Source organism: Eurosta solidaginis, chromosome 5, assembly GCF_040869045.1.
Source record: "Eurosta solidaginis isolate ZX-2024a chromosome 5, ASM4086904v1, whole genome shotgun sequence".
NCBI classification, from domain to species: domain Eukaryota; kingdom Metazoa; phylum Arthropoda; class Insecta; order Diptera; family Tephritidae; genus Eurosta; species Eurosta solidaginis.
This window is the reverse complement of record NC_090323.1, coordinates 246,162,569-246,175,420: the sequence shown is the minus strand read 5'-3', so window position 1 is coordinate 246,175,420 and position 12,852 is coordinate 246,162,569. Positions and strand designations below refer to the sequence as shown.

The 12,852-nt window shown below is 37.4% G+C and overlaps 1 protein-coding gene across 17 annotated transcripts in view; it reads right to left on the bottom strand.

The window, feature by feature from the left end:
• LOC137253046 (uncharacterized) overlaps positions 1–12,852 on the bottom strand; it is a 52,813-nt gene extending 39,961 nt beyond the window's left edge. Inside the window, exons 1-2 of one of the 17 annotated variants that reach the window (XM_067789339.1) lie at positions 12,763–12,852; positions 9,181–9,334 (exon numbers count right to left, since the gene is read on the bottom strand). In XM_067789339.1, the coding sequence (XP_067645440.1) occupies positions 9,181–9,275 (95 nt within the window). In that variant the 5' untranslated portion in view covers positions 9,276–9,334; positions 12,763–12,852. Of the gene's footprint in view, positions 1–9,180; positions 10,967–12,102; positions 12,298–12,459 lie in introns of those variants that run through there. The other 16 variants (XM_067789336.1, XM_067789333.1, XM_067789334.1 and 13 more) reach the window with 16 other exon arrangements.

Genomic DNA, 12,852 nt, shown 5'->3' with positions numbered 1-12,852 from the left:
TACGGAATTAATAGAACACAAGGTCGACGTTTAATACGCACCCAAAAATATGGAGAGAAGTGTGAAAAGACCCGTATTGACTTCGATAACAATAATTCGAAGGCGGAAATAAAAACTTTAGCTCGCTCAAAAGATATTGACGAAAAACCGAAAAATGACCCCGGGTTGCGTTGGCGGCCTTCAGCCAAGCTTGTAAAAAATTACCCTGGCCAGTCCACCAATGAGGGGGGATCAAGATTAAATGCGTGCAAAATCCCTTTGTACACAAAATCTTTTTCAGTGCACAAAAACATTACAACAACCACATGAAAATTGCCAATTTCAACTGCAAATATCTCCGGACAGAGATACAATTTTTCTTTTCCGCCTTCGGATTATTGTTGTCGAGGTCACCTCTCTCGATATTTTTGGACGCGTTTTAGCAGTAGACTCCTGTTCTAGACTTTTACCTGATTAAGTTAAAATTCCCAATGAGTACATTTCGTTGTGGCATCTCAATTATTTACTAATGATATTTTTACGTGAATCGATTTAATAGTCGAGGTTTTGACGTTGAACGATTAATTTTGAATTGGTTTAGGCTTCGTATATTCATAGGTTTATGAAAGTGCAAGGTTTCTTGGTGTACTCACTTTTCATAATATTACCTATGTTCAATGTTCAGCCATACCAATAGATCGAGGCATAGTTAATAAATTCACTATACAATTAAAAATAATGTTCTAAGGAATTATGCAGTTCAGTACTTATCGGGTATTTGTAAACTGATTGCTTCCTTTTTCTACTACCAATATTTTTCGAAAATTTGCAAAGAAACAACGCAGTTAGTGGATGTGTCAATTCGATTTGGGAGCAAAATGGCTGCAATTGTAAAAAAATGTGTCTGTCGAGCAAACCTCTTGTGATTGAATCATGAGAAATTTGGTGAGAACGTAGTTTTTATGACAGCAACTTTTGTACTTACATAAATTGATATTAGTATATTTATAAGTATTTTATTTCAGCTTTATATAATTTTATACTCGCGACGTTTCTCTTTAAATATATCCTTAATATATGTACATATATGTGAGAGCACGCAACTGGGTATATGTTCGGTTTTATCCGAGCTTAACACTGCCTTAATTGTATTCTACAAAATTTTAGCTATATGATGAGATTTGAAAACAGATACAAAAATGCTTCCTTCTTGGTAAATGTTCCGAAGTACTCACTTGGGTCCAGTATACTCGATACCTTTTACTGAGTATGAGTACTAGCATCGGTAATTTGATCCAAGTATTTTAAATGAGTATCGATACTTTTTCTAAAATTTCTATGACTAATCCCGCTTTAAGATATACTCATGGTTTCCAATGTAAAATTGGCCTTTTAATGGCCTAAGTAATTGAATTTCAACTTTAATAATTTTCTTTAAAATTGTAAATGCTTGCAAGACAGTGTCGCCCTATAACAGTGGAAACTTTCTTACAAAAAACTTTAAATAAATAAACAATATATAAAGAAAACAAGTAAGGAAGGCTAAGTTCGGGTGTAACCGAACATTACATACTCAGCTGAGAGCTTTCGAGACAAAGAAAGGGAGAATCACCATTTAGCAAAGTGAACATAGGGTAACCCTGGAATGTGTTTGTATGACATGGGTTTCAAATGGAAGGTATTAAATAGCATTTTAAAAGGGAGTGGGCCATAGTTCTATATGTGGACGCCATTTCGGGATATCGCCATAAAGGTGGACCAGGGGTGACTCTAGAATGTGTTTGTACGATATGGGTATCAAATGAAAGATGTTAATGAGTTTTTTAAAGAGAGTGGGCCTTACTTCTATAGGTGGACGCCTTTTCGAGATATCGCCCTAAAGGTGGACCAGGGGTTACTAGAATGCGTTTGTACGATATTGGTATCAAATGAAAGGTGTTAATGATTATTTAAAACGTAGTGGGCCTTAGTTCTATAGGTTGACGCCTTTTGGAGATATCGCTATAAGGGTGGACCAGGGATGACTCTAGAATGTGTTTGTACGATATGGGTATCAAATTAGAGGTATATGTGAAGGCGTTTTCGAGATATCGACCAAAATGTGGACCAGGGTGACCCAGAACATCATCTGTCGGGTACCGCTAATTTATTTATATATGTAATACCACGAACAGTATTCCTGCCATGATTCCAAGGGCTTTTTCATTTTCTTCTACTTAATATGGTTTCTAAAGTTATATTTTGCGTCAATAAACCAGTCCAATTACTATGTTTCATCTCTTTTTTCATATTTGGTATAGAAATATGGCATTTTTTTTCATTTTTGTAATTTTCGATATCGAAAAAGTGGGCGTGGTCATAGTCGGATTTCGGCCATTTTTTGTACCAAGATAAAGTGAGTTCGGATAAGTACGTGAACTAAGTTTAGTAAAGATACATATATCGATTTTTGCTCAAGTTATCGTGTTAACGGCCGAGCGGAAGGTCAGACAGTCGACTGTGTATAAAAACTGGGCGCGGCTTCAACCGATTTCGCCCATTTTCACAGAAAACTGTTATCGTCATAAAAGCTTTACCCTTACCAAATTTCATAAGGATTGTTAAATTTTTGTTCGACTTATGGCATTAAAAGTATTCTAGACAAATTAAATGAAAAAGGGCGGAGCCACGCCCATTTTTAAATTTTCTTTTATTTTTGTATTTTGTTGCACCATATCATTACTGGTGTTGAATGTTGACATAATTTATATACTGTAAAGATATTAAATTTTTTGTTAAAATTTGACTTAAAAATTTTTTTTTTTAAGTGGCCGTGTTCGTCATCCGATTTTGCTAATTTTTATTTAGCACACATAGAGTAATAGGAGTAACGTGCCTGCCAAATTCCATCATATCTTCAACGACTGCCAAATAACAGCTTGCAAAACTTTTAAATTACCTTCTTTTAAGTGGGCGGTGCCACGCCCATTGTCCAAACGTTTACTAATTTTCTATTTTGCGTCATAAGGTCAACGCACCTACCAAGTTTCATCACTTTATCCGTCTTTGGTAATGAATTATCGAACTTTTTCGGTTTTACGAAATTTTCGATATCGAAAAAAGGGCGTGGTTGTAGTCCGATTTCGTTCATTTTAAAATGCGATCTGAGATGAGCGCCCAGGAACCTACATACCAAATTTCATCAATATACCTCAAAATTTACTCAAGTTATCGTGTTTACAGACGGACGGGCGGGCATGGCTAAACGAATTTGTTTTTTCACCCAGATCATTTTGATATATAGAAGTCTATATATATCTCGATTAGTTTATGCCGTTACGGATTACCGTTATGCGAACAAAGTTAATATACTCTGTGAGCTCTGCTCAGCTGAGTATAAAAACGTCGCAAATTGGTGTCTCATATATCGCAAATGCTTAGTTAAAACGTGACACTTTTGTAAATTATAATAATCAAACAACAACAAAATTAAAAAAAAATCGGTATTTAAAAATTTTGTATAACTGCGTATGCAGCTAATTTTACACAAGCAAGTGGCGGTTTTTTCGTCAGCAAATATCAAGTTATTATAACAAACTTTAATGCCCTGTTTTTCAGTGCAAGTTTAAACTCCAGTTAAAGTTGACTAGAGCTTAACCCTGCCACTTCGGCCGCTTGAGCTAAGATGAGCAGCAAAATTTTATGTTATAGAACAACGTGGCAACTTGTCAAACTCTAGTCAACTTTTACTGAAGTTTAGTTAAACTCACACTGAAAAACTGGGCATGAGTCCATTTAGATTGGAAACTTCGCAGTGAAGAAGATATTAAACATCTATAAATTGCGCTGTCTCTTGGAAATTTATCGCGAGATTTCCACTTCCGTACAATTTTCTAAATAACTACCTCGATCTGTACGTCAATTCGGAACTTTTTGTGAGAGGTATTTCACTCCATTTGGCCTCTGAAATACGTTTAAAGATTCAACTTTTTGGCTTTCCAGAAAGTTACATACATATAAAACGGCCAAAATATTCTAATGCATTCGCCGCCTTTTGTGCTATTGTCCTGGTCCTCTGAATATGTGTGAGATTATAAGTTTAAAACAAGAAAAGTTTCATTCCACCAAACATTTGGAGTCATAAAATAGTCATAAAGACACCTAAATCGGAGCGTTCATTATGAGCTCATTTAAAAGCCCGAAATAAGTGTATTTCCCTTATTCCATTGGTCATCCAATTGGAGCATTCTTTCATTATGCGAGCCTAAATAGGATTCTATCGGACTCCCATTACGCTAACACACAGCTAATAATTTCCTTCTTATACGACTCTTTTCGGAGTCATTTATGTGCTTTATATTAGGGATTAGGATTGGCTATATTGTTGGGAATGTTTGTTGAAACCCATAAAATTAGGGCATTCCAGCTTTAATTAAAGATGTAGAGGGCTCGACAGATCAACCAGGCCATACCACAGGGGTAGTTTTGAGGTAACAATGAAAAAAGCTTGAAATACTCACATTGTTAAAATGCCTATCAATACGAAGATGATTAGAGAGAAGCGTCCGTCGGGAACAACAAGACACGTTATAAACTATGTTTTTTTTTAATTGAGTATGAAAAATTTTTTCAAAATAAAAGATGTATATTTGTTCCAGAGTTGCCTTGTTTGCTGAACACTCTTTACATATAGCTCAGTATTTTCATTATATCGGAGTCATAAAAGACTCGAGGTTCATACTTTACCTGATTCCGATTCATACCCTAAATTATGAGCGCTTCGAGAATGTTTGAGGGAATATAAAGGTCGCTTAAACACCATTATAAAATAATTTTATTTCAAATCAAATACTTTAGTTCAATGTATCTAATAAGACAAACTTAAGTATGCTGGATTGACTGATTGCAAATAGTAAATACTGCGTGCGTACATACATACTTAAATAAATGTATGTTACATCAACATTTGGTAAATAAAACAATAACGATATGAAACAAATTTGTAAACCAGTTTGTGCATTTGTAACAAGTTTTATTTGAACACAAATGAGAAAACGCAGATATTGCATGTACTTATTCAACGTATTTGCCATATTAGTATTTGGCCAAATCCACGAAAGCTTTGACTTGCTGGAAAATAAATTCTTTTAAAACTTAAGAAACAAAGAGGGGTGACCCTACAGGAGAACTTTTGCACAAAATATCTAGGAATCATCCTAGACAGTAAGCTGTCATGAAAGCTGGACGTGGAGGAGAGGGTGAAGAAGGCTGCGGGGTGTACGTGGGTTTTTACAGCGATTGTAAGCCGTATTCTATTCTATACTATGGAGTTCTTGTTTGGTAGAAATACACACAAAAACAACTTACCTCAAAAAATTAGAGGGGTTATGCAGACTATCAATGCTTAGCATTACGGGAGCCCTGAAAACAACCCCGACGGCTGCACTGTATGCCATTCTGCACATTCCACCTGTAGACCTGATAGCAAAGAACATAGCGTTAATAACTGCAACCAGGCTCGGTGCCTCGGGGCAGCTTGAGCGCAGACCATACGGCCATAGTAGTACAGCGTCATCAATTACAGACTACCTGATTCCCTAGCTGCGCTTCAAGGGGGCTCTTAAAGCCACAATAGAGGTGGACGGATGGCGCAAGGGTGCTCAAATGGCAGACGAGGCGATACACAGATGGTTCCACAGTAGTGGAAAGAGTAGGGTCTGCAATAATCTCGCATAGCACAGCATCTAAATGAGTGTTAGATTGTAAACAGTCCCTGGAGAGAATCGCGACAGGGAGAAGCATACATCTATATTGAGTCCTAGGGCATATGAAAATAGATGGGAATGAAAAAGCTGATGAACTAGCTAAAAAACGCGCATCCCTTGAAGCTTGCTCCGTAGACGTCCCAATTAGACTGGGGGAGATTAAGCGAATGCGAGAGCTGCACATGATCGACTAAGCGGGAAAGGCGTGGGTTCAAGCGCGGGGCTGTAAAGTGTCGAAGATTATGTGGAGGTCTTACAACCTTAGACTAACAAAGTTGCTTCTATCATTAAAAACAGGTGACTGTAGACTCATGACGGGTATTCTGACTGGACACTGCCTTCTGGCGTCACATGCCTTTAAATTAGGCTTGGTCAGTGATAGCAGATGTAGGAAGTGCGGCTTGGAGGAGGAAACGATCGAGCACGTTCTGTGTCCGTTCCCTACGCTTGCCATGCTAAGACTCCAGCTATTAGAAGTGATACAGCTGTCAGATCTAGAAGCAGCTAGAGGCTTAAGTCCTAGGAAGCTTCTAGTATTTGCCAAGAGGGCCGAGTTATTTTATTACATAGGTCCTGGTTTTTCAGTTTGGTCGTTAAAACAAACTTCTGGTAACACTACGGACTTATTCAGTCTATGTGAGGTCCTCATGGACCGGCCAGTTCAACCTAACAACCTCAGAAACAAACTAACGAAAGCTATACATTGCGGTTATCAACCCCTTGAATCTTCTGGTCATCAACCTCTAACTCGGTAGTCAATAATCCATAGCCTCGTCTGAACTAATATATGTAGCCAAGGTAATCAAGAATTATGTGTGAAGAAGGTGCAATCCCCCAGCGGGTTAGGGTTAGAATATACCCGCGGTAGGTATGCCTGTCATAAGAGGTGACTAAAATACCGAATACCCTTTCAGGTTGCCAGCGCAATACATAGCTTCTCCAAACCCAATTGTCAACCTCACTTATCCGTGGCGAATCCTGTTTCATTAACAGCCAAAGCTCTGGCGACCCCGAACTCCTCATGGATCTAGGGGTGGGAGGGCGAGATGGCCTAGAAGGTTGCATTCATAACAAATATTTCCCGAGATGGTCGTGCTTGGTACCGGAACGTACCGGATCTGCATCCGGCAAAGGACCATCAACTCGATAACAATCCCCAAGGGCTTCGGGGAGTGTCCTTATCGCAACAACAGCAGCAACAACAAGAAGGTTCAATGTGGTCATATTAAATCGTTCCCGAGATGGTCGGACTAGTACCTTAATGGTGCTTGTTACCCAAAAATTTCGGGGAGTGTCCTTATCATTTCAAGACCATAACAACATTTGCGCCAGTGATTTTTCAAACGAAAAAAAAAAAATACTTTCAATATTTCTGCCTTCCAAATTTAAGCAGCACGTTTCTTTTCAAAAGTTTTGCGATTTTTCAACTCGATTTTCGATATAACAAAGGCTGGAAGGCTAAAAAATCGTTCCCGATGAGCTCGGGCTGATACCAGAAGGTGCTGGTCAGTACCGGATGCGTTTCTGTTAAAGGACTTCCCACATCCGCAACACTCCCTTAAACTTTCGGGAGGAGTTTTTGTTGTTCTGGTTTTAACAGTGCTTCACCCCTTTCAATAGGTGCGACTTCTCACAAATGGTTAATAAAGTCCTCTAAAAAGTCCAAGAAAACTAGCAGTTTCAACTGGCGTGAACGATAAGGAACTTGCTGTTAGAAGCCTATGTTCCACATTACAATTGAAAAGATGGTTGGTTACAATTGAAAATATGGTTGAGCCACATCGCATGCAGGACATACACACCATATGTCGGGGTTGATTTTGGACAAGTAAGAGTTTAACCTGTTACACTATCCAGAACGAAGCTGGACCAGGGTGCCTCGTGTCGCCCTTGGTAGTGTGCTTTCTTCTTCTCCAAGAGCAGGGTAGTGTATATTGATAACTGATGGATGTGTGGATTTTGCCTGGGACTCCTTATGCGTGTCTGAATCAAAGGGCAGTATTGGCAGGAGCCGGATCTCATCATAGTGCTTATGGAGATGTTCCCTTAACCCTCTTGGAGGCGGGCTAGATCAGGCAGTTATTTGCTACGGTGTCCCGGTTTGGGACAATTAAGCAAAAGCTGAGTGCAGCAGTTAGCAACTTTCCTTTATCTTTTCGCGTGATTTGAAGAAACTAGAAAGACTGTTACAACAACAATAACTAGGATATAGCTGTTTATTCAAGAAACTACACTTTTCCAACTGTATTTCAGAAAAGTACAAATGTAATTCAGAAAAATAAATTGTATTTTTGAAAAATTCAAATGAATATCAGATAAGAGTAAATGTATTTCAGAAAACCACAAATGTTTTTCAGATACTTCAATTGTATTTCATAAATAATACATTTGACTAGTTCTGAAATACTTTTACATCTTCTGAAATAAATTTGTGGTTTTCTGAAACACATTTAAGGTTTTCTGGAATAAATTTGGAAAATCTGAAATACAGTTGACTTTTTCCGAAATGCACTTGAGCTTTTCTGAAATATGGTTGCTATTTTCTGAACTACAATTTGAAAAGGTGTAGTGGAGGGCCTGGTCCCGTTGCCATTATCGCGCAATCATCGGCGTAGGAAATGATAATAACTCTCTGGTGGGGATAGAAGCTTTGATTTTTTAGCATTGGCATGGATATTCCGTCTAGAGAGCTTGGACTTGTGCTATATCGGGTTAGACAAGGATTTGACATTTGGCCACAGTTTACCGACACCCGCAGAGGTTGCAGTTCTTTAAATTGTCGTCCCATTTGACACGTTTATTTACCAGCCGCATAATATCCAAGTTGGGATTCCCAATATGAAGGTCTCTAAGGTCGAGTGGTATCGCTGGGTAACGTGTCTCCAGGTCTACAGCTTCAGCCGGGAAATGAGGTATGAGGTATTTGACCGGCGGAAATAAAGCGTGCCGAAGCTGAAGCGAAATCATGTAAAGAAAAGGTAAACGGGCGCACCTTCCCGATACCTTCCGCACAACTTACTAAAAGAGCATACCGAGCCTCCGAGCCTTCCAGGTAAACTCAGTTACTTGTTTCTCAATCATTGTACACATATCATTGTTTAAAAAAAGGTAATGCTATACGACAGCATGACACTGCTAATACGTGTCCAAAAATATCGAGAGAGGTGTCAAAAGACCGAAGGCGGAAAATAACAATGTTAGGTCCGTCAAGAGACCGTCAAGAGACTCCGGGGTCATTTTTCGGTTTTTCATAAATATTTTTTGAACGAGCTAAAATTTTTATTTTCCGTCCAGATTATTATTGTCGAGGTCAATACGCGTCTTTTGACACATCTCTCGATAATTTTGGACGCGTAGTAGCAGTGTCATGCTGTCGTATAGAATTACCAAGAAAATAAAATATAATATATGAATAGTAACCGCATAAGCTAATTTCTGTGTGTGAGCTGGTACTTACCTTACGACGTTAGCATAATGATGACCAGAACCTGTGCCAGTACTCCAATCTACATGCTCGATTTCTGAAGATGCTTTTGTGTTGTCACAATGCATTATTTTAATTTAAATTAATATAGATCACTGAACTTATTTTCCATTTGTAATAAGGCTATCTAATAATTTGGAGATCTAATATTGTTATACACTTAAAGAAAATTTAAGCAGATTAAGAAAATATTTTTACCGGGAGAGCGTTTGCCCACTCTCTTCATTCGTTGCTATGTGCGTATATATATAAATTTTAATTATGTGTACATTTTAATAAGATTTATTTACAAGTAGATGCTTAATTTTACACTTGAGTTCATTATAATTTATTTGCTGTGATTAAAGATTGGTTAACAACATTGATTTCATAGCGGTCACGCTTTAAGTTTTTTCTGTATTCACTGCTGGCTGTTTGCTTACGCATTCAACAAGTTTTCTGCTGTTACAAATAATTTCCACACATAATAAAAATTAAAAAACTATGATTCAGAGAACGGGCGTCATTAGCCATCCTTTTGCGACTTAAACCAAGAGATAAAATAAATTCACACAAGAAAAAACAAAGAATAATCAGGATGAATATGAAAGAAGACTGAGGAAAACAAAGTAAAGAGCACAACAAAAATGCATAAACAGGGCCATGGCGAAACAGGGCGACCATAAAAAATCCATACGCTTTGTTTTTGTAATTCGATGGACCAATGTCAAAAATCGTACTGCGCCGGAAGTTGAAGTGTCAAATCACATTAAAAAATCATTGGTCAGCTGATTTCAGGCCATCATTAATATGGTTACGCCATGCGCAGGGAAAGGTGATAAATGTCAAACACGACAATACTCCATAAGATAATCGGCAAACCTTTTCGATGTTTCCGAATTTCGAATATCGATAATTTATTTTTTCAAGGTATACAAGCAGTTGCCAGACTACACTGTAGAAACAAAAAAGGTCCATGTTTTCCATATTTCGATATAGATGTATAATTCGACCAATCTTATGAGAATCAATGAAATCGATTATTGGTGCCGCTAAGGTCGTAACCGTATCGTTGCCAACCAATTGTGTTTTGGTTTATCGTCGTAACGATAAACAGCTGATTACGTTGGGGATACGGATACAGCGATACGACATACGGCACCCATGAACCAATGACTAAAGATCCCGTAATGCCACAACCGTGTTTTTTGTAATTTAATTTAGGAAAAAAGTTATTGTCAAATGACGTAACGCTTTTGAAGTTTTTAGGTTTCTTCAATTATTATTTTTTTTTAATTTTCATTGACGATTTTTATTAACGAACACAAATTTTAATTTCGTAAAAGTTGATTTTTTCTTTGAGATTGTTTATTATTTTGAATCAAGTTCTAAGCCAAGGGAGTTTTAATCGTTTGTGGTGATGCATAGCATTCGGTCCAGTTCAGGAACCAAAGAACGAAACCAAGAAGTATTATTTAAGGGATGCCGCAGGGCATGTTCCATCACCACTATTGTGTAATTTTTACATATCGAAGCTGGCTTTCCCATCCGAAGTACCTACCATTGTTTTCTACGCCAATGATTACACGATACTTGCAACAGTCCTGCCCTTTCATCTATGAACTTTGCTGTAAAATTAACAACTATTTTCTGAGTCTTTCCTGTTTTTCCGCCTTATGAAATTTGGCATTATCATCGGCCAATTCTTCAGCGACCATATTCACCACGTGAACCAAAAAAGAGTCGGAAATGTCCTAGCCGATAAATACCAGGCGAACCCCGTTCTCAGAGTCCAATATCCGAAGCTCCCAGTTGAAGAAAGCCAGTTCCCATGAAATCGCTGTGGCACAACTTCCAGCTGAATACCGTATAGGTAAAACTCTTATCTAGCCAAAATCAACCCCTATATACATAATGTATGTCTTGTATGTACGCCACCAACGCCTTTAACTTTCTTTGGTACAAAATTGTTGAAACACCAATTTTCCGTGGAATTCTGTTAGAGGAGATGGCAATTTCTGAGTGATCGCCCCAATTGGATGGAGCAAAGTACTGCTATAACAACCAAACGGAAATGCACGACATTTAAGGCGTTCTATCTTGATATCAGACATTAGGATTTCTTCGCATCCGCCCCCCTTTTGTCACGATCTCAAAAATATATTTTGAAGCAGTTTGAATTATGGAGCTCACAGCGGGTGAATAACGAAGGACACTGTATGGATTAGGCTCCTCGTAGTTTTTCTTTCACATGAATGTAGAACTGCGTAAATCATTATGTGTTATTTGCTGGGATGTCTTGTTTTTCGCAACTTAATACACCCTTTGGCAGTGTGCACTTTTAGCATCACTATGTGAATGATGTTAGGGCGTCATAAGGAGACATTCCTCCGCAGGTATGAACGCAGTATTGTAACAGGCCTGCAACTTTCTCCGTTGAGTTTCATTTAAGTCAGGCGGCTGGCCAGTTGCCTTGAAAAAAATGCTTCTTTATCATCACCTTTTACCTCAAGACCTGGCAACAAGTAACTTAAGGATTTTATGGCGCCTTAGAAATGTGGAGGAAAGAACACCAACTACTGGCAATTTTTCGGCGGGGTTTCTAAAATCCATGGCTAATGTCTTAAAATAAAGTTTTGTGTAGTTTTTATTTAAGTTTTCTTATAAATTAATAATTTGAATTTAGTTTTTCCTATAGAAATTTCAAAAAATAACAACAAAAGTCCAATTCAAAAAATTTTCTTTGTTTTTTGTCTCTTACTATTTATTATTTATTACATTTCACTTCGTTTGAAACATATTTCAAAAGCGTGACGTCACAGCAGAAGTTTTACTTTTTGTTGTTGTCTTTAATGCGAGATCTGTTACTTGGTTCATGATACGGTACCAAAATTTGGCTTTAGGCCAAAATAGTACCTTTCAATGGAAATTTTGAGAATTAGTTATTTTTCAGTGGCAACGATGATTGCACACATTGACGCTTTTTTGTTGCTGCTCCACTCTGATACGCGAAGCACAAAACGCGTTATTGCCATAAAATATGTGGCCATAGGGCCAATTAGCAACAAAATGCAAAAAGTGTTTACTTCCCAAGTATGTGAAGGTTGAAAATCTTTATTTTACTTCTCTTAAAATCATAAAAAAGCATACGAGCTTTCCTTCTTTATAACGACACAGCAGAAAAATGTTAAAGTTGGCTATGCACCCATTGCATTTTTTCCAATTATGCATATTTACACATATTTAAATATAATGATAAGTAGCTTCATTCACCATACAGTCTTAATTGTTTAACACCTTATGTATGCACATATTTATTGCAACTTTTCTTTTTTAAATTGTTTTTTTGTTCAGTTCACTCGTTGTCGAATTGGCGTGAAAATTCGAAAATTAGCAATCTTCACTTCATTTTTGCTGCAGATATTAATGTTCACTTCACAGCAGGTAAATTGTTTTGCAATTTGTAATCAGTGCGCACAATTCAGCATATTTACATTTTATTAGTAAACATTTTTGTTATAATTTTTTAAATAAAATATTTTTTTTTTTTAGAGATTTGATTGCATGGAGGAGGACCTCCTTGAATAAAATATATGTAGATTTTACATTTCAACACTTCAACATCAATAAAACCGTGCGAACAAGGTGGACAATGGCGAACATTGT